At 42.0% G+C, this 22,077-nt stretch overlaps 1 protein-coding gene and 1 long non-coding RNA gene across 5 annotated transcripts; both read left to right on the top strand.

Moving 5' to 3' along the window:
* Positions 1–1,266: 1,266 nt before the first annotated feature.
* On the top strand, positions 1,267–12,513 carry LOC139547752 (protein YIF1B-like). Of its 4 annotated transcripts, none has more exons than XM_071356800.1 (8): positions 1,267–1,300; positions 9,849–10,075; positions 10,188–10,292; positions 10,430–10,508; positions 10,600–10,657; positions 10,767–10,922; positions 11,093–11,186; positions 11,316–12,513. In XM_071356800.1, the coding sequence occupies exons 1-8, from the start codon at positions 1,282–1,284 to the stop codon at positions 11,469–11,471; spliced, it is 894 nt and encodes a 297-aa protein (XP_071212901.1). In that variant the 5' UTR covers positions 1,267–1,281; the 3' UTR covers positions 11,472–12,513. The 4 variants fall into 4 exon arrangements, with proteins under 4 accessions (XP_071212901.1, XP_071212900.1, XP_071212902.1 ...); XM_071356799.1 differs by lacking the exon at positions 1,267–1,300 and adding an exon at positions 1,384–1,541; XM_071356801.1 differs by lacking the exon at positions 1,267–1,300 and adding an exon at positions 1,428–1,570.
* Positions 12,514–19,600: 7,087 nt separating this feature from the next.
* On the top strand, positions 19,601–21,471 carry LOC139548616 (uncharacterized). Its single transcript, XR_011669730.1, has 3 exons — positions 19,601–20,425; positions 20,586–20,823; positions 21,135–21,471. It is a non-coding gene; the product is annotated as an uncharacterized lncRNA (long non-coding RNA).
* The last annotated feature ends 606 nt before the right edge of the window (positions 21,472–22,077 follow it).

Raw genomic sequence — 22,077 nt, 5'->3', positions numbered from 1 at the left:
CACAAATAGAGTTCTAAAAGTATTCGGCAAGACACCAGTACCCAAAATGAAAGCCTAAATTGCAATTCCTACAAGTTGAAGGCCTATTATTTATTTGGATAGGCCTAAATTAAACATTGAATTATTAAAATGGTAGGCTAAAGAACTTTGGAGAATTTAGATTTCCATAAACAAATGGTTAAGACTTCTATTCTCTTTGATTTAGTTCCTGTTGTAACTCATACAAATGACAATGGATGACATACTGACTGACTGAACGAGGAATTAAACGTTGCAATGAAACGTTGCAAGCATCATGCATGCTCTGCACTTTATTTGGCTAGTAGGCAAAAAGGCCTACATTAGGGTATAATGACTATGGTTGCATGCCTCCAGAAGGGCATCTTCTGAGGCTGAGGGGTGCTTTTCCGAAGGCGCATGGTGCTGTGGTGCTGCGTGGAGATCACAATGTCTTCAACTGGGCAGCAGTGTCGCGATGGAGGGAATAGTTTATACTGAGACTACCTAAAACCACTGCAACAGAGTTATTGTAAAGTTTGGGAATAAGCTTATGCCAGATTTAGCCTATGTTTAACCTCTCCCTTGTTCATTTCAAAGTTTATATGTTCATGTTCATATAAATCATGTAGAATTATTTTGAATTCATATTAACCCCTCCCACAGAATATGCTTTGGCAGATTTTGAGTGACGAAATTAATCTGAAAGTATTCTATAAAAATATATTTTGAGTGGCAAAGACTCCAGTGGTCATACATAATTAAAATACTCACCAAACATCTATTATTATTCTATGTTTCATTATTCCTGGTAGATACTACTGGTTATGATTGCAGACAGAGCCCAGAGAATGGGATTGTGCAATATTGAACGTCATATATTGATAAGGCGCATGCATGGGGATGTTCACGTCACCCAGAGATATGTCCATGCTGTAGAGATGCACCTAGCGGACTGAAACTTCACTGTTGTAGGCATAATTCAGCTAGTGCTATCTAGACTTGCACTGGCAAACAAACCATTACATTAGCTACCTAAATGTGAAGTAAATTTAACTGAGGAGTAATAGAAAATGTTGACTTAAATTGAAAACGTGCAGGATACCTGATTTGAACGCAGCAAGAGACTAGAACACCATTGCTCATTAGAAACAGGATGCAATACAGCTGCACATTACTGTGCAGGAGATGTAATGTGTCAAAAATATAGGTGAAAATCAGTGGTGTAAAGTACTAAAGTTAACATAGTGTTCTGTACTGTAACTAACACCTAAAAAAGATTTCATGAAGTTGCACTCCCTGCGTAAGTAAATAATTATATTGGATTATTTCGATTGGTCCACATTTTACCAGGAACGCCTTTGTCTTTTTTTTTTTGTATGATACTATCATTGGCCAGTTGACACATGGGTGTGGCTGTGTACTAATTTTGTAGAAGCGTATTGAATGGTTTCATATCAGCGTTTTTATAGACGATATCCCAAATTACCTGTAATAATTGATGGACATGGATTACACAGCAACTCAAAGTGGGTTCACACAGTGTAAGTTACGTACGTTGGTCAAAGTACTGGTAAGATGTCTTGCTTTTTGACCTAGAAATCTAGCTAACGTATGCTAGCTAGTTAACCGGCATGCTAATAACTAGCTAGCAAGCTAACCAACTCCATGTCTGCTCTTCAAACCAAAACGAACCTAACTACCTGGCAAATGTATCTAGCCAACTAATTGTTTTGTCATATCTTGTGTGTTATCAATCATAACAGCAAACTTCTTGCTAATATAGCTAACTGACACCATGTTGCACAAGACTAAATTAGCTAGCTTGCTCGTGGTTAGCCACATTAGATAATATCACCAGATAGGTTGTCATATTCTATGTAGACAGAGAACCTGAAACATGTCTGATCAGTTTCGGGCTACATTATTCAGGTTTACGTTAGAAGGTCTTGCTATTCGCTCTCTAGAGTTACGTTTTCTTTTATCAAGCCTTTACGTACTGCCCGCATTGCTTCTAAATTGGGTCATGGGACTGTGCCTCTGGTTATGTTAGCTAACGTTAGGTTCTTGTTGGTTTCTCCGCCCAGTGTCCAATCAGAACTTGTTCCCAAAACAGAGCTACAGTAGCCACCTTCAGAAAGTATTCATACATTACATTTGTAGTAATTTAGCACCCCCTTGACTTGTTCCACATTTTGTGTTACATCCTGATTTTTTTTTCTCTCTCTCTCTCTCAAAAGTTTTCATGAAGGCACAGGGTGGCTATTTGAAGAATCTCAAATATAAAATATATTTTGATTTATTTAACACTTTTTTTGGTCACTACATCGATATGTGTTATTTCATAGTTTTGATTTCTTTACTATTATTCTACAATGTAGATAATAGTAAAAATAAAGACAATCCCTTGAATGAGTAGGTGTTCTAAAACATTTGACCGGTACTGTATATATATTGCACTGAGATGCAGTGCCTTAGAAAGCTGCGCCACTCGGGAAATGAAGTACAGAAATATTTCATTTACATTAAGTATTCACACCCCTGAGTCAATACTTTGTAAAAGCACCTTTGGCGGTGATTACAGCTATGAGTCTTATGGGGTAAATCTTTGAGCTTTTCACATCTGGATTGTACAATATTTTTTAAATTCTTCAAGCTCTGTCAAGTTGCTTGTTTTTTTTATTTTTTTTATTTTTATTTTTTTTTATAAATTTTATCCCCTTTTCTCCCCAATTTTTCGTGGTATCCAATCGCTAGTAATTACTATCTTGTCTCATCGCTACAACTCCCGTACGGGCTCGGGAGAGACGAAGGTCGAAAGTCATGCGTCCTCCGAAGCACAACCCAACCAGCCGCACTGCTTCTTAACACAGCGCGCCTCCAACCCGGAAGCCAGCCGCACCAATGTGTCGGAGGAAACACCGTGCACCCGCCCCCCTCAGTTAGCGCGCACTGCGCCCGGCCCGCCACAGGAGTCGCTGGAGCGCGATGAGACAAGGATATCCCTACCGGCCAAACCCTCCCTAACCCGGACGACGCTAAGCCAATTGTGCGTCGCCCCACGGACCTCCCGGTCGCGGCCGGCTGCGACAGAGCCTGGGCGCGAACCCAGACTCTGGTGGCGCAGCATAGCACTGCGATGCAGTGCCCTAGACCACTGCGCCACCCGGGAGGCTCAAGTTGCTTGTTGATTATTGCTAGACAGACATTTTCAAGTCTTGCCATAGATTTTCAAGCCGATTTAAGTCAAAACTGTAACTAGGACACACAGGAACATTCAATGTTGTCTTGGTAAGCATCTCCAGTGTAGGTTTGGCCTTGTGTTTTAGGTTATTGTCCTGCTGAAAGGTGAATCCCAAGTGTTTGTTGGAAAGCAGACTGAACCAGGTTTTCCTCTGAATTTTTTGACTGTGCTTATAGCTGTATTCTGTTACTTTTTAATATTTTTTCTAAATTTTTGACCCCCCTTTTTTCTCCCCAATTTCCATCTTGTCTCATCGCTGCAACTCCCCAACGGTCTCAGGAGAGGCAAAGGTGGAGTCACGCGTCCTCTGACCGGTGTCAGCTTGCAGGCACCCGGCCCGCCACAAGGAGTTTCTAGTGCACCATTAGCCAAGTAAATCCCCCCCGGCCAAACCCTCCCCTAACCCAGACGACGCTGGGCCAATTGTGCGCCGTCCTATGGGACTCCTGGCCACGGCCGGTTGTTGCACTTCCCAGGAATGAACCCGGGTCTGTAATAGCGGTTTAAGGCTGTAATAACAGCCTTAGACCGCTGCTCCACTCGGGAGGCCCCATATTCCGTTGCTTTTAATCCCAAAAAACTCTCAAGTCCTTGCCGATGACAAGCATACCAATAACATGATGCAGCCACCACCATGCTTGAAAATATGAAGAGTGGTACTCAGTGATGTGTTGTGTTGGATTTGCCCCAATCATAACACCTTTTGTATTCAGGACAAAAGTTCATTTTTCTTTGCAACATTCTTTTGTAGTATTACTTAAGTGGCTTGTTGTCAACAGGATGCATGTTTTGAAATATTTTATTCTGTACAGGCTTCCTTCTTTTTACACTGTCATTTAGATTAGTATTGTGGATTAAATACAATGTTTTTGGTCCATCCTCAGTTTTCTCATATCATACCCATTAAGCTCTGTAACTGTTTTAAAATCACCATTGGCCTCATGGTGAAATCCCTGAGCAGTTTCCTTCCTCTCCGGCAACTGAGTTAGGAAGGACGCCTTTATCTTTAGTGACTGGGTGTATTGATACACCATCCGAAGCCTAATTCATTACTTCACCATGATCAAATGGATATTCAGCATCTGCTTCTGTTATTTTTACAAATCTACCAATCAGTGCCCATTTTTTACGAGGCATTGAATAATCTCCCTGGTCTTTGTGGTTATATCTGTGCCTGAAATTCACTACAAGATTGAGGAACCTTTACATATGTGTTGGGTACAGAGATGGGATAGTTATTCAAAAAAATCATATTAACCACTATTAGTGGTCCATGCATTTTATGTGATTTGTTAAGCACATTTTACTCCTGAACTTATTTAGGCTTGCCATAACGAAGGTTTTGAATGCTTATTGACTCTAGGCATTTCAGTTTTTTTTTATAAATGTCAAAAAATGTCTATAAACTAAATTTCACTTTGACATTATTGGGTATTGTGTGTAGATCAGTGACACAAAATCACTATTTAATAAATGTTTTATTCAGGCTGTAACACAACCAAAATGTGGGAAAAGTAAAGGGGTGTGGATACTTTCTGAAGGCATTGTACTTGCTAAAATAACTGGCACCGCTGTGGTAAGCCCAACAATGGCCTACTACAGGGTGTCCCAATTTGGCAGCATCTTGTGCAATTGAACTTGGGATTTGTAGGACCTGGTGGCTGACTTCCTGGACGGCTCCATAATAAGCCTAGGTAGTACTATTGACTGAATTGGTGATTCATTCTGCTAAATAATACTATATATATGAAGTTGTTTGATGCAATGGAAATGAATGGGCATAGACTCTATGCTCTATGATAGAGCCCCCAATCTCTCACAAATCCAAGGTAACCATGAGCCAGGGGGGTCGGTTAGGCTCACTTGGGCCGACACTCTTAGTGTTTTTTTTTTTTTAAAGGTCTATATCCCTAGAGTTGGAAAATGTGTGAGAGCAGCGCAGCAATGGTAGCCTTCTGTGTGTTATCACTCTCTTTCATCACTCCATCCCATTCAATATTCCCATAGGGATTTTACCCTATGACAAACAATGTCAATATACAGCAAGTTGTTGTTCACTTATACTCTTTAATCATATATCATTGGAAAGCATAGATTCACAGCTATCCATCAGACATATTTTCGGGAATGTTTAGGCCAACATGACTTTGACCTCTAGGGTACGTGTTAGAGTTGCCTGTATAAATGGCTTTAAAAAGGAAACCCTGATACATTTTAAACTTTGTTTGACAAGTGGTTCTGAAAGGTCATGAAATTACCTTTCAAATGATATACAATATAACCAACCTTTTAAAAACACCAGCTATAACTAGTGTTGTATATTGTGCCATTGGCATTAGAATGTTGGAGGCATAGACATAAAATTCAATATAATGGGGCAGCTGTGTTTTGGTGATAAAGGCACCAAATTGCACACACACAGCTAGAACAGGTGTTTCAAAATATTTGTAGATACAGGGCCATCACAGAATTCACACATTAAACCCACAGAAGCCTTTTTCCAATATGACCGCCAAACAACTCAATGAGGTCTTATTGGACAACTTCGCATGAAATATAATTGTAGTATGCCCATTTTTTTTTTATAGTGATGTAGAATACACAACCAGATGAGCCAGTGTGCTAGATACAGTATATAAAGATGTTCAATTATTCACAGAATTGTGGTAAGAATGTGCCTAAAAAGCTGTCTGAATTGCTGATTTCTGAAGATGGTATTTGCAATATTTCATCTTCAAACATGTAAAATGTCAAACATGTAAAATGTATTTGATTAAAATGATATACAATGTTATCCAAGTACAGGGATCATCATCTAGATTTTCTTGAGCGGATGGTCGGGGCCAGAACATTATTTTTTATTTAACTAGGCAAGTCAGTTAAGAACAAATTCTTATTTTCAATGATGGCCTAGGAACAGTGGGTTAACTGCCTGGTTCAGGGGCAGAACGACAGATTTTTACCTTGTCAGCTCGGGGATTTGATCTTGCAACCTTTCAGTTACAAATCCAACACTCTAACCACTAGGCTACCTGCCACCCCCAAGTACAAATAGGTGAAAATGTATTGGCATTCCTATGGAATTTTACATTGTAATGTAGGCATTCCTATGGTATTTTACATTGTAATGTAGGCTATGCAGCAAGTTTCTAGAAGTCTGTTTAATGAATAACAGTTAATAGGATAGCATTGTATATAGTTTAATTCAGCTCACATCCATGACTATTCACATGTAGCCTACATATGCATTTTGACATGTTTGAAGATGAAATATTACAATTATTGATGATGACATCTTCAGAAATCGGCGATTCAGAAACCTTTTTTGGCACATTCAGGTTTCGATCCTACGACCAAAATAGTCGCATTTGCGACCATTTGAGTTAGCAGTGCAACACATTTTTTGTATTGGTCGCAAGGGTGCCAGAGGAAAAAAAGGTACCTGGTTATGTTAGTTTTTGGTTCACAATTGGCTTTTTTTAATCATCGTGGCAATTTGCAATTGACCAAAAATAAACCAACTTTCTTAAGTGGCAGCAACAGCACAGGAATGCCCGTTTGTGTGTGTCAGGGTCGACATACAGAGATTTGGAGACCCTCCGGGCCAGTCAATCATCCCCATCAGTAGCCCGTTAACCTAATGCATACATTTTGGAGGGATACATTTTTTTTCTATAGGCTATTACATCAATTTAATATCAAATGTAGGACCTTGAAAATTATAATTAAGTGCTTGAAAAAGTCCTTGAAAGTCATTGAACTTGACTTGCGAATGTCTGAATGAACCCGGTATAGGCAAAATTAAAGATAAAATTACCCGCTAGTGAAATTATGCACGCATCATTCGCTTTCCTGTCAGATCTTGACCCGGGACAGTATATATTTTTTTCAGTGTGCCACTGGCACATTTACCTGAATGTCGAGCCCTGCTGTGTGCAGTGCGCGTAGGGCCTATATGTCTACCACTTTGTGTAGCCGTTAGCAATGCTAATGATAGCCTAACCGTTTTCGGGTAGATGGAAAGCAAATAAAAGGTCATAAAAAATGCCTAGCAGACCTAATTATTTGCATCAATCCAGTGGCCATTTGTTTTGAAAACTCCCGTCACATGTGCGCTACAGAAACACGGCTAGCCAAACACAACTGGCTGGCGCGCACCTGAATTAAAGGGGGACTACACAAAAAATATATAATTTTCAAAACAATTGTCCTCTAAAGTGTTTAAGCATTGTTGTGGACTTAGAACATCCACTTTTGTTGTTTTTCTGTTAAAAAAAGTGTGATTTTGAGACCGAAAATAAATCAACTAGGGGAAATCACAATCCTCCACCCCACTTTCTTCCCTTTTTTTTTTTGCCGTGTTATCGTTTTGGTATCCGGTATAGTTTTTTCAAATTCTGCCCTCTAGAGGATTTTGCAGTAAAGAACACATAGCACTTTTGAAATCTGCAATAAATACACATTTCGTTAACTTTTTGAAACGTTATTAATCCTTGCTAGCAATACGGTTTTGGAAACCTTTGGAACTTAACTCTCATATAAGAGAGAAAGAATATTTCAAATAATATACACTTACTGTGCACAGTTTAACAAAGTTGCACCCAGGTGTTGTTTTACACACCGCCTCAGCTACGACACATCCTCTCACATTTCCATTGGACAATTCCATTTCACATTTCCTCTTCTAAACTGTGTACAGCAAGTGTATCTTTTGTATTTGAACAATTAATTTCTCGCTTATATGAAAGTTAAGTTCCAACTGTTTCCAAAACCATATCGCAAGTGAGCCGTATTTGAGCTTAGACAGAGCAGCGTCGGGCCATTTCACTCACAAGTCAAAATGGGACGTGGATTGGCTACACTGGAATGGAATTGGAGTCATGAGAATGGCTAAGAGCGCCATGGTCAACTTACTGATTTTGTAAAGGATAGGAAACAATAGGCCTACCCATGAAATTTTTCAGAAATAGAAATACAGATATTAAGAGATGTGCTTGTTTTGAATAACAAACATTGTATTTCATTATTTAGGCCTATAGGCTTTTAAGCTTTTTTGACACAGTAGACTAGAGCTGGACGATATATTGACCCAATTGTCACGATAATGATGAATTGAATGATAACTTTGACATTAGTGTGCACCAGTTACTTTTTTATATGACCCTTTGAAACTACTACTTGTGTTAAAGATCAGATGATATTTACTAGAAGAGAGAGACCAAGTTGAGACGCTAGACCAGGTGGATAAGGTATGATATTTAAGGCAGTTTAATAAGTTGCAAAGATATCTGACAACACGTGCACGGGCTCGTCCATTTAGCTCAGAGGGAGCTAGCAGGAGGAGCCCCGACTCATATTGTGCAATACATTTTATACAGTGAAATGACGTAGTTAGATTCTAGTAGTTCTGCTCTCCTGACTGGTCGCTGTGAGTGGAGGGCGGTCCCCTTCAGGCTGATATCAATGTTCCATTGGTTCTCAGTAGTGTTCTTTGTCCTTGGAACTCCCGCCTGAAACAGGGGTTTGTGTGTGTGTGTGTGTGTATATGCATGCGCATGCTCGTTGAGTGCCATGCCGGTCTGGGTTGTCTCTTGTATTGACAAGATGTTGAAGCAGACACCAGCAACTGGCGCCTGAGGTCAGAGCGCCCCCCTGAGGTCAGAGTGCCCCCCTGCCTTATCAGTGCTCATAAATGGTTTGTGTCAGCCATCTCTCTCTGTGTGTGTGTGGGAGTAAGGTTAGTATCTGGCACAGGCAGAACTGGTTCATCTGTGGGGTGCAGCAAAGTGTTACAACCACGTCTGCTTTAATAATGAAGGCATTATAACAATATTATAGCTAACAAATGTAATTTTGTACCATTTGCCCAGTTAGCAATAGCCCATATTAGCAAACTTATTTCATTAAACGTCACAAAGCTAATTATCATTATTATCGATTTCTGTAAAATGTCCTCGATAAATCCTTGGTTTGGTTAAGTATCGCTAATTTTCGTTTTATCGACCCAGCTCTACAGTAGACCACAAGTGAAGATCTATAAATGTCCTTGTTTGAATGTTTCATTGGTCCATTTTGAAATAGAGCCTCTACTTGTTCTGGCTGACTTCTAGAGAAGGAGGTTCCTAATCTCAAGGGATCTTGTTGTTAAGCATTAATAATACGATTAGTCTACAGTGCAGGCCAAGGAATGTCTGTTAAAGAAGGACAAAGCATAAATTGATAGGAAGAGGCTGGGGTGAAGTAAGGGTGTCCTTCTGCTTAGTGTGTGATGATGTGACCATTCTGCCCTCGGGGGATAAAACAAACCCAGAATTGATGACTGAGAGCAGGGTTTGTCTTACACATGGAGTGAAGAGACCCCATTATTGGCACTGTCTGATTCGGCCAGGCTATTTGTTGCTACGTGTCAAAGTGCACGGCATAGCTCCTTTTTCAGCAAAAAAATGTTGGTCCTTCAAATGCATTGGAGGATTGCCATTTTGTCACCTTACAACTTCACATAACATCACAGCTATTAACGATGCATGCATGTGTTGCGCAGTACTTGCAGTCTGTATCCCCCACTCCACTGACCAGAATGTGGTTTCATCCTCCTCTTGTGTAATAGATCCCAAATTGAGGATGAGGAACACGTCAAAGGACGGGACAGATCCCAGCCAGCTGTTTGACGACACCAGCACAGCGTCGGGGGTGCAGCCCGCTGGGTTCCCGGGCCAGGGTGTTGGGGCGATGGGCTACCCTGGCCAGACCCTCCTCTCAGACCCCATGTCCAACATGGCCATGGCGTACGGAAGCAGCCTGGCCAGCCAGGGCAAAGACTTGGTAGACAAAAATGTAAGACTCATGGTACTGATTGTAAATAGTTGTCGTACCAGTTAGTAAGTAGCAACATGAGTGCCATTAAGAAGGGCTAAATCGTCTTGGTTTTGCTCCGTTTACTCTACAGCTGGATCGTTTCCTCCCCATCTCCAAACTGAAGTATTACTTTGCTGTGGACACAGTTTACGTGGGCAAGAAACTCGGACTGCTAGTCTTCCCCTACATGCACCAGGTACCATCTGGTCACCATCTGTTCATATTGCTTGTGTCCATGTCCAGACTCCGAGCTACCAAGCTGATACTGAACTTACGCCCTAGGATGACACTCATTGATTGGGTGACTAAAGAAGATGTATGTTTTTGTTTTAGAACTGGGAAGTGAGCTACCAACAGGACACCCCAGTGGCTCCACGCTTTGATATCAACGCTCCTGACTTGTACATTCCAGGTAAAGGAGATTTGGTCAGGTCTACCACCCTGACTGAACCAAACTAATAAGACCCACAACTAGCCTATTGTTTTTTTATATTGTTTTGCAGCAATGGGTTTCATCACATACATCCTGGTGTCTGGGTTAGCACTTGGAACACAGAACAGGTAAAGGTGGTCCACTTCGACTCACTTTTTTGCACCTTCCCAGTTTTCTGTATAAATAGTATACTGAAACTTGTATCTACCCTAACCTCAACCTCCCGTCTGTCTCTAGGTTTACCCCTGAGATCCTGGGCATGCAGGCCAGCTCGGCCCTGGTGTGGCTCATCATGGAGGTGCTGGCTGTCCTCCTCAGTCTCTACCTGGTCACAGTCAACACAGACCTCACCACCATCGACCTTGTGGCCTTCTCCGGATACAAATATGTGGGGTACGGATGGTCTCTCGCTCTCTGACATGATTAGTATGACTTTGTGGTTCTGGATTTTCCTGTCTTTCAACTTTGATGTCGTCTGATTTAAAACAAAACAAAAAGTTATATAGACATGATGACACATCAACTACTCGGATGGATTGTGAAGGATTCCCTTGTGTGTGCAGGATGATTGTAGGGGTCGTGGCAGGGTTACTATTTGGTCGAACGGGTTATTACCTAACACTGCTATGGTGCTGTATATCCATCTTCATCTTCATGGTGAGTAGCAGGAAGAGCTAACTTTAGAATCTAATTTACTCCGCCCAATGTCCCCCGCCAGTGCCTTGACTACTGCGCTCAGGTTTACAACCTACATTTTTGCTCCCTCTGTCTTGGTCCTCTCTTCAGATCCGCACATTGAGACTAAAGCTCCTGTCTGAGGCAGCAGCCCAAGGCGTGTTGGTCCACGGGGCCAGGAACCAGCTGAGGATGTACCTGACCATGTCCATTGCAGCCGCCCAGCCCATATTCATGTACTGGTTGACCTATCACCTGGTCGGGTAAGACCACGAGCTGACCAGGAGCGTTTCATCTGACAAGACACTACCTCTCTATGGAAAGATAAGACTGTTCACTGACCATCACCTCTCCCAACCATTCGCTGCGGAGGTGCGGGACACTTGCACAGATAAACACACACAAATGGCATTGTGGAATCAGCATTGCCAAGTCTCACAGCACAACTGTAACAGTAGGGTTGACTTGTCTTTTTGTATAGTTTTTTATGTAATTGTCTAAAGAATAATTGACTGGCTTGTCATGTTTTGTATACTGTAATTTAGTCAATTATGTTTTCTAAGCATTTGTGAACATATGGTTGTATATTAGCAATCTAGCTTGGGCCCTCAATCTCAAAAGCTTTGACTGAGCCAAGGATGGAAGCACAGTTAAGGCAAATGTATAGCCTACGTAAGTATGCAACGCAATTAGCTACGCAAAACGTCTGTCCTGCAGAATTGCATTGCCGAATTTGCAGCCTAAAATTTGTAACGTGTCACAACTACGCAGGGAAGCCATTTCGGGTGACTAATTGCGTTCTTGCGTTACACACTTAGGTTGACTGAAGGGCTTTAGCATAATTTGCCTGCGCCGTCCAGTGAACACAAAAAAAGCACTCTGTCCTTATTCATAGGATGATGTATTTAAACAGATTTGTGGATGTGTTGTTTGTAAATAGGGGGGGGGGGGAATTGTACATGTCTGACGTCTTGGTGACACACTGAAGCCCAAATAAAGGCTTTCTATCATGTAACAAAGTCATTTAGAAATCTTACATTACAGCTGATGCTTTTTTAAATATAGCTTGACAAAAAAACATGAGCATATGACACTGTAATTGAACATGACAAAATATACAAAGGTTTAGATGTTATAATTACTAACTTCCATTTGAAATGTAGGCTTAATTACTAGAAATATCATGCCAAAATGGTGTTGCGTTGCCATGCTTCAATTGCTTTTATGAATAATTGATATACAGAAACGTAATAACATGGAACCTCTTATGCTCTCTACAACCTAATAAATAAACTGAAACTGGAGTACACATTTATGGCTTTTTTGAATTTAACTTATGAAGCTGATTATGTCTCATGTCCAATATCATTAACACACACTCGAACTTTGATTTCCATTGATCCAACAATTTTTTCCAACAGAAAATAAGCTTTAATGGTCTATGGTTAGGTTGTATCTATGTAAGATTAACACTTTAGCCCTTTTCCCTCTGCCCCAAGTTAGGATGATATGATAAATCCTGCTTATCTTGACATTATCAGATGTATTTGACAGATGTTCCTGTCAATCTTGAACCGACACTTGAGTCGGCATTCCAAACCAAATGCATCATACTCTGCCACAACTGTCACATGTCACAATCAGATAACAGAAGCCATAATTTACACCTTGCATTTACATGTTGTCATCATGGATTGCTATCTGATCAAGATTTGTTGTGTCTACACATGGTAATAAAATGTGTATCTTATCTGCCACTGCGTCTGCATTGTGCCCAGATGCCATGGTCCATCCCTGTATGCAAATTCATTCAACCTGACTTGGACCTTCCGTTATGACACAAGCTGTATAAATTGACAGAAAACCGCACACTTTTAGTTTTATATTCATCAATACAGCCTACTTTTGTTATCCAACGATTTAAGACTGGCCGTAATAGGCTATAGTCCCGATAACCTCGACCTGTCCACAGCCATACAAAAAACATCACCGCACAAACGAGCTGAATATCTGGATGTACAGTGGGGAGAACAAGTATTTGATACACTGCCGATTTTGCAGGTTTTCCTACTTACAAAGCATGTAGAGGTCTGTATTTGTTTTAATCAAAGGTACACTTCAACTGTGAGAGACTGAATCTAAAACAAAAATCCAGAACATCACATTGTATGATTTTTAAGTAATTAATTTGCATTTTTTTGCATGACATAAGTATTTGATACATCAGAAAAGCAGAACTTAATATTTGGTACAGAAACCTTTGTTTGCAATTACAGAGATCATACGTTTCCTGTAGTGCAGGTCTCCCGGGGAATGGGACCATTGCCACCCCTTGGACAGGTTGAGGTATGAGGTCACAGGCCAGTCGATGACCTTGACGAAGTCTCTCTCCACATTGTGGTCCAGGACTCTGAGCAGCTCAGCTGCAGCTGTTCCTGTAGATTGCCACCCGCTGCACGCCCAACAGTCGACACATCTCCAGGGTCTGCACCATCTGCAGGACGTCATCAAAGTCAAACAATGGTGAGATGCAGACAGTGAACTCATAGGGGAAGAACTCGTTCCGGGCCCTCACACATTTATAGTGGTCAGAGTGGATGCTGTAAACAGCTGATGAGTTGTATTTTTGTCCATCGCAGCAGAAGATGCACTGAAAGACTGCCTTCTCCGGTTGGCCACGTCGGTGCTCAAAGTATGCTTATACAATAAATGTATGTGTGCCGCCAATGGCCACTAGGGGTCTTCACTGTTGAGCTGCACAACGGTTGGTGGGAGGCAGTGGTTGTCAATCTTCTAGGCCTGGTTTAGTTGACAGTTGATTTGAAGGGGATTCAGAGAAGGAGTCTCAGCTTTATCTTGTCTATCTTGAAACCTGCCTGACTTCTTCACAAAACTCCTCCCGAACCCCCAGCTTGAAAAGAAGAACCAGGTATAAGGACTGGGACACATAATATTGTATGATACACCAATGGCTTGGAAATTTATCACAAAAATGTAATGTGGGGAAATGATGTTCATGAAATGCATGTTAGAGTTTCAAACAAGTACATGAACACTGCTTATTCAGGATTGTCTAGTCTTGTGTAAGCAGCCACAACGTCTCAATGCAACATTTACACTGAGTATACCAAACATTAGGAACACCTAACATTGAGTTACACCCCCATTTTGCCCTCAGAACAGCCTCAATTAGTCGGGGCATGGACTCTACAAGGTGTCGACAGCAATCCACAGGGATGCTGGCCCATGTTGACTCCAATGCTTCCCACAGTTGTGTCATGTTGGCTGGATGTCCTTTGGGTGATGGACCATTCTTGATACACATGATTGACTGTTGAGGGTGAAAAACCCAGCAGCACTGCAGTTCTTAATGCCGTCTATATACCACCACAAACCGATGCTGGCACTAAGACCGCACTCAACGAGCTGTATAAGGCCATAATCAAACAAAATGCTCATCCAGAAGCGGCACTCCTAGTGGCCGGGGACTTTAATGCAGGCAAACTTAAATCCATTTTACCTAATTTCTACCAGCATGTCACATGTGCAACCAGAGGAGAAAAAAACTAGACCACATTTACTCCACATACAAAGCTCTCCCTCGCCCTCCATTTGGCAAATCGGACCATAATTCTATCCTCCTGATTCCTGCTTACAAGCAAAAACTAAAGCAGGAAGTACCAGTGACTCGCTAAATACAGAAGTAGTCAGATGACGTGGATGCTATGCTACGGGACTGTTTTAATAGCACAGACTGGAATATGTTCCGGGATTCATCCAATGGCATTGAAGAGTATACCACCTCAGTCACCTGCCTCATCAATAAGTGCATCGACAACGTCGTCCCCACAGTGACCGTACGTACATTTCCCCAACCAGAAGCCATGGATAACAAGCAACATCCGCACCGAGCTAAAGGCTAGAGCTTCCGCTTTCAAGGAGAGGGGCACTAATCCGGACGCTTATAAGAAATCCCGCTATGCCTTCAGATGAACCATCAAACAGGCAAAGCATCAATACAGGACTAATATTGAATCCTACTACACCGGCTCTGACGCTCGTTGGATGTGGCAGGGCTTAAACTATTACGGACTACAAAAGGAAACCTAGCCGCGAGCTGCCCAGTGACACGAGCCTACCAGACGAGCTAAATTACTTCTATGCTCGCTTTGAGGCAAGCAACACTGAATCATGCATGAAAGGACCAGCTGTTCCAGATGACTGTGATCACGCTCTCCGTAGCCGATGTGCGCAGACCTTTAACCTTTTCACATGTACCAACACATGGGTGTGATCATTCTACAGTGGTCCCTGTAACATACGATCAAACCGGTGTGATTAGAATGCTTATTTAGAACGGACAGTTTCGAATGACGCAACAATCCGCATTTGATCTGGCCACACTTTGAGAAACATTTTGCACAAACAGTCCTTACAAAGTTATGTCCAAAAGGTGAACAGTTTATTTTTGGATGCAATGTTCAGACATTCACAGAAGTATCTACAGCATAACACAATCATCCAAACTGGAAAAATGTAGGCTATATGTCCTAGCGCTAACTGAGGAAAGATTGACGTAACACAAGCGGTCATTTTTATAACTCTCGGCTGACAAACTACAATATGAATTAGCTTATAGCAATTACTATTTATAATTAATCACTTCACGGGTGAGCTCACCATTGATCAAAATAATTGAGTAAAACACTCTAGAAATCGAAGATAATCTGACGATGGGTCGTTTCTGTGCGCTGCCATGCTTTTCTTCCCACTGAAACCAAAGATAACAGAAGACAAAATGAGTTTGGTCTGTTTATAGTATGCATGTTGAAGGGGGTGTGTTGTCTACCATCGTTCACATCCCACCATTGACTTCCTGAAGTTCTCAATTTGTGAACCCTTACTCACCTCATTTTGTTATAACATCTTTGGTCCGACAGACGATTATGTTAAACCCAGAATGTGTTGTATGTCAACAAACATATCTTCACACACACACACAGAACTGGAATTAGCTTGGTTAATCATAATTAGTACAGCCTTCAAAAAAGTATTTCACACACATAATATGTGCCCATTACAATTTATAGAAAAATCTGAATGCGTGATTTGTCACCGGGACTTGAAAACGTGAATAATACAGTAAACATATAAATAATTACCACACAAAACATTTTCTGAAAGTGATTCATTGATGCAAGTGGCACGTGCCGGCAGTCAATCATACAACCTCTCACTCCCAGACTGAGCCATTCAGTACTGTTGTTTATGTATGTAGCTAGTGAGCCAAGCTGTAGCATTAGCAATCTCTTTCAAAATGAGACAACTCACAAATGCAGAAATTCTGGAGATTAAAAAAAATCTGACAATGAGTCTGAAATTCAGAAATCAGATTCTGACAGTGAGGAGCTGCCCCCCAACCTTGTAGCCATTGAGAACCCTGAATCTGAGAACCCCTTGTCCAAGGTCCCTTTGAAGATGCTGGTGGTGATGGAGGCAGACTGACAGTGGATGAAGTACAGGAGTTCTGTGGTCGCTGGAAGGCTGCCAGCCATTTCACACCTCCTGGCCCTGCAGTTTGCTTTGATGAGTCCCAGTCTGGAGAGCAACGCCCCTTGCCATTTTCATCTGAGGCAGTGCTTCAAGTTGTTTCTAACAGAGGAGCTGGTGGGAGACATAGTAGAGGAGACCAATCGCTATGCCTTGGAGATACAGGAGAAGAGAGAGCCAGGAGTGGGGGGAAAACTCGCTAAATGGGTGACAACCACAATTAGTGAACTGTATGCCTTCCTGGTGACATTCCTTCTCATGGGGATAGTAAAGAAGAACTCCAAGAGAATACTGGAGCACAGATCCTATGTTTGCAACTCCCTTCGCCACCGTCTTTTCCCAAATGCTGCGATGCCTGCATTTCGTCAACAATGCTACTGCCATCCTAAATGACCCGTTATACAAAATAAATAAAAATCTTACCAGCCTGACATCAGCATTTGGTCGGGTCTTTGTGCCATACAAGGACCTATGCATTGAGGAGTCCCTGGTGTTATGGAAAGGTAGGCTTGTGTTACGTCAATATATTCCCTCCAAAACGCACAGGTTTGGGGTCATGTAACGAGTGCGCTGAGAGTCGCGAAGCAAGTTCAGGGAGTGAGTGTTTTAATAAATAAATTAAATAAACACGTAACACAAACAACGAACCGACATGAAAACAAAGTCAATAACACCTGAGGAAAGAACCAAGGGGAGTGACAGGTATAGGGAAGATAATCAAGGAGGTGATGGAGTCCAGGTGAGTGTCATGAGGCGCAGGTGCGCGAGATGGTGACAGGTGTGAGATAATCAGCAGCCTGATGGCCTAGAGGCCGGAGAGGGAGTAAAGGTGACAGGTCAAGTTCTTTGTCATGTGAAGACAGGATTTGTCCAGGACATTAGTTTACACAGGGTTCACCACTGACATCCAACATTATGAGGGGCTTGGGGTTTCCGGGTCTGTGGTGATGACAATGCTGGCTCCTCAGCTCAGTGTAACAAAGTGAAAATGTAGAGCTTCCATCAACCTCGCGCGCAATGTACAGTCGTGGTCAAAAGTTTTGAGAATGACACAAATATTAATTTTCACAAAGTTTGCTGCCTCAGTGTCTTTAGATATTTTTGTCAGATGTTACTATGGAATACTGAAGTATAATTACAAGCATTTCATAAGTGTCAAAGGCTTTTATTGACAATTACATGAAGTTGACGCATAAAGTCAATATTTGCAGTGTTGACCCTTCTTTTTCTAGACCTCTGCAATCCGCCCTGGCATGCTGTCAATTAACTTCTGGGCCACATCCCGACTGATGGCAGCCCATTCTTGCATAATCAATGCTTGGAGTTTGTCAGAATTTGTGGGTTTTTGTTTGTCCACCCGCCTCTTGAGGATTGACCACAAGTTCTCAATGGGATTAAGGTCTGGGGAGTTTCCTGGCCATGGTCCCTAAATATCGATGTTTTGTTCCCCGAGCCACTTATGGCAAGGTGCTCCATCATGCTGGAAAAGGCATTGTTCATCACCAAACTGTTCCTGGATGGTTGGGAGAAGTTGCTCTCGGAGGATGTGTTGGTACCATTCTTTATTCATGGCTGTGTTCTTAGGCAAAATTGTGAGTGAGCCCACTCCCTTGGATGAGAAGCAACCCCACACATGAATGGTCTCAGGATGCTTTACTGTTGGCATGACACAGGACTGATGGTAGCTCTCACCTTGTCTTCTCTGGACAAGCTTTTTTCTGGATGCCCCAAACAATCGGAAAGGGGATTCATCAGAGAAAATGACTTTACCCCAGTCCTCAGCAGTTCAGTAACTGTACCTTTTGCAGAATATCAGTCTGTCACAGACGTTTTTCCTGGAGAGAAGTGGCTTCCTTGCTGCACTTCTTGACACCAGGCCATCCTCCAAAAGTCTTTGCCTCACTGTGCGTGCAGATGTACTCACACCTGCCTGCTGCCATTCCTGAGCAAGCGCTGTACTGGTGGTGCCCCGATCCCGCAGCTGAATCAACTTTAGGAGACGGTCCTGGCGCTTGCTGGACTTTCTTGGGCGCCCTGAAGCCTTCTTCACAACAATTGAACCGCTCTCCTTGAATTTCTTGATAATCCGATAAATGGTTGATTTAGGTGCAATCTTACTGGCAGCAATATCCTTGCCTGTGAAACCCTTTTTTGTGCAGAGCAATGATGACAGCACGTGTTTCCTTGCAGGTAACCATGGTTGACAGAGGAAGAACAACATTTCCAAGCACCACCCTCCTTTTGAAGCTTACAGTCTGTTATTCAAACTCAATCAGCATGAAAGAGTGATCTCCAGCCTTGTCCTCATCAGCACTCACACCTGTGTTAACGAGAGAATCACTGACATGATGTCAGCTGGTCCTTGTGGCAGGCCTGAAATGCAGTGGAAATGCTTTTTGGGGATTCAGTTCATTTGCATGGCAAAGAGGGACTTTGCAATTAATTGCAATTCATCTGATCACTCTTCATAACATTCTGGAGTATATGCAAATTGCCATCATACAAACTGAGGCAGCAGACTTTGCGAAAATTAATATTTGTGTCATTCTCAAAACTTTTGGCCACGACAGTAGATATCAAAGAACGCCGCAGTTCGCGGTAGAGTAGTAGGTGAAACCATTCACTTCAGGAAAAGGGGTGATATAAATGAAGTTTCCTTTCATTTTGTGGTACTGAATTCATGAAAATATTTGCTGCCATTGTAGTAAGGTTGGTAATATGAGAGGTCTTCTGACTTACCATTTTTGTATTATTTTATTTGAAAGAACCACTAGTGGGGTTTGAGTGCTTCTCCCCTATTTGCGAAGTTGGTCTGCCTGCTCCACAATCAGAGAGATATTCTGAGAGCAGTTTCGTGTCTCCTTCCTCTGTATATAAAAACTGTACTGTATAACATAATAGTGTTTTTGGATAACTGGTTTATATATCCTGAAGTCAATAGCGAATATGGCTATGTATATATTTAATTTGCCGTTAATGTATTGAAGACCTATTTCAGCAAGTTAACCAAGTTTTTGCTGGCTTAGCTAGCCATGTTAATGATGAGCTAACTAGCACCGTTGGTCACTCCACTACAATGTCACGCTAGCTATTGCCAGCAGGTGATTTGCTAGCAGGTGACTTATTAAAATATTAAGTGAATGTTTATTTTATTACTACCTTAAAAGGTTTATTTAAAAGGGTTGTACTTGTGCTCGCTACTGTTGCGCCTATCTAAAATATATCTTGCGCGATACCTAACCAGTGAACGTGTGGCTGTGACCGTCCTCTCAATGCCTGTCATCACTGTTTGATATCTTTTACTTACTAAAAACCTAGTCAACCTGGAGTGCGGGTGTCCGTGGGCCTTTCTTCTGAGGGGCTATTCATCAAGGGACACACTTTGTATGTGGACAATTGGTACAGCATTCCCAGTCTTCCAGCATCTGCTCTCCAACAGCACAGGGGCCTGTAGCACAGTCAAGTCGAACAGGAAGGGGATGCCGGCATTCGGATGCAGGAAGATGAAGAGAGGGGAGATGGAGTTCAAGGAGAACGGTCAACAGCTGGCAGTAAAGTGGCATGACAAACGAGACGTCCATGTCCTCTCCACTGTCCATACAGCAACCATGTCGTCCACAGGGAAGGTGGACCAACTGACGGGAGAGAGAAAAATCAAACCAGACTAACAGGTGAGATGATTACTGAACAAGGTATTTTTTGTAATTGGAAATACAGTTCACATACAAATCACATACAGTTCCATTATGCAATTATAGTGACAATATTTCACGCACCTACCCACTGCCTCATCATCCTCTCCCTTCTCTCATCCTCCCCACTCCCTCATAGATAAAGTAATTACCTACCAAAAGTACAGAGAGAACCTCATGAGAGAGCTGCTGGAGGAGCACCACACATCGACGCCCATCCACTGGGGGTCGTCCTGCTGCGGACAATCCCCTAAGCCTCACTGCACGGCATTTTCCCTGCAAAGTCCCTCAAACTGCTGCTCAAGGTAGTCGCACACGGAGCCACTTGTCACAGGCCGGCTCAACCTGTGACAAAAATGAGGGGACACGAAGAACAGGTATAGGCCAATTAAAAATGTTCTTTATTATAAACCAAACTATAAACTTTAAACTAAGAAAAAGGAATGAGGTGTGGAAGTATCATAATGTAAGGTGTATGTAAAGTGCATGGATGCGTGAATCTGTGTGTGTGAATATGACTGAGTGAAAAGTATGCAAAACTACAAAGGAACAAACTACAAAGGAACAAACAAACAAAACAGGATCATACCTGGAGGAGCAGAGAGAGAGAGAGAAGTGATTATTGAAGCAGTTTAAATACACTGAGCCCAGGTGGCGCCAATCACTAACGACCCTCCTCTGCCTGCAGGAGGAACCGCCCCTGCAATGCAGAGGGGTCGTGACACACTGCAAAGTTTGCATGTCTGGCACCAGGAGAAGAAAGCAGAGGAAGTTGTCAAAATACATGCATTTAGCTTGTGATACACCTCTATGTATTTCACCATGCTTTGGGGAGTATCATATGCTCAAGCAATATTGAGCACATCTGCAGCAATTAGTGACTGACTGACCTGACAGGTGACCTTCCATGATACTAGTTGTTGTTCAATCACGGCATGAATATTAAATACGGGTTATGCATATTCAGTGTTCTTTCCTCTAGTTATACTTGTTGTTCAACCAACCACCACCATTACTGCAATAAAATAGACGACTATTACATATTGGCCTATGTTTTCTTGCTGTGTTTTCATCCAGTAAAAATTCTATATTGCATTGACAAAATCACAAATTTGAGTTACAACAGTAAGAAACAGTAACTTTTGAGCTCCACAAGGGAGCAAGGCAGGGCAGAACAGAGCTATGCTAATAGGCCAAATGAAAACAAACCATGGTCATATTTTTACATTTTATTTAACTAGGCAAGAAAATTAACAATAAATTATTATTTACAATGACGGCCTATACCAGCCAAACTCGGAAGACACTAGGCCAATTGTGCACTGCCCTATGGGACTCCCAATCATGGCCCAGTTGTGATACAGCCTGGATTCGAACCAGGGTGTCTGTAGTGACGCCTCTAGCACTGAGATGCAGTGCCGTAGACCGCTGTGCCACTTGGGAGTCATAAGGCCAGGGTAGCTTCAAATACAACACAAGCTAATACTTCTCTGATGCAATTAGCTTTGTTTTACAGAGCTAAAAGAATTATGTAGCTAGCTACATAAGCACGATTGAATACAACACCATAAAGGTTATGAAATGAGTAACGTTACATCGCGTGTCCGCTGTTATAAGGAATATACACACAA

Source organism: Salvelinus alpinus, chromosome 21 (genome assembly GCF_045679555.1).
Source record: "Salvelinus alpinus chromosome 21, SLU_Salpinus.1, whole genome shotgun sequence".
NCBI classification, from domain to species: domain Eukaryota; kingdom Metazoa; phylum Chordata; class Actinopteri; order Salmoniformes; family Salmonidae; genus Salvelinus; species Salvelinus alpinus.
Note: the sequence above shows the minus strand (reverse complement) of the source record. Positions and strands in the feature narration are given on the sequence as shown.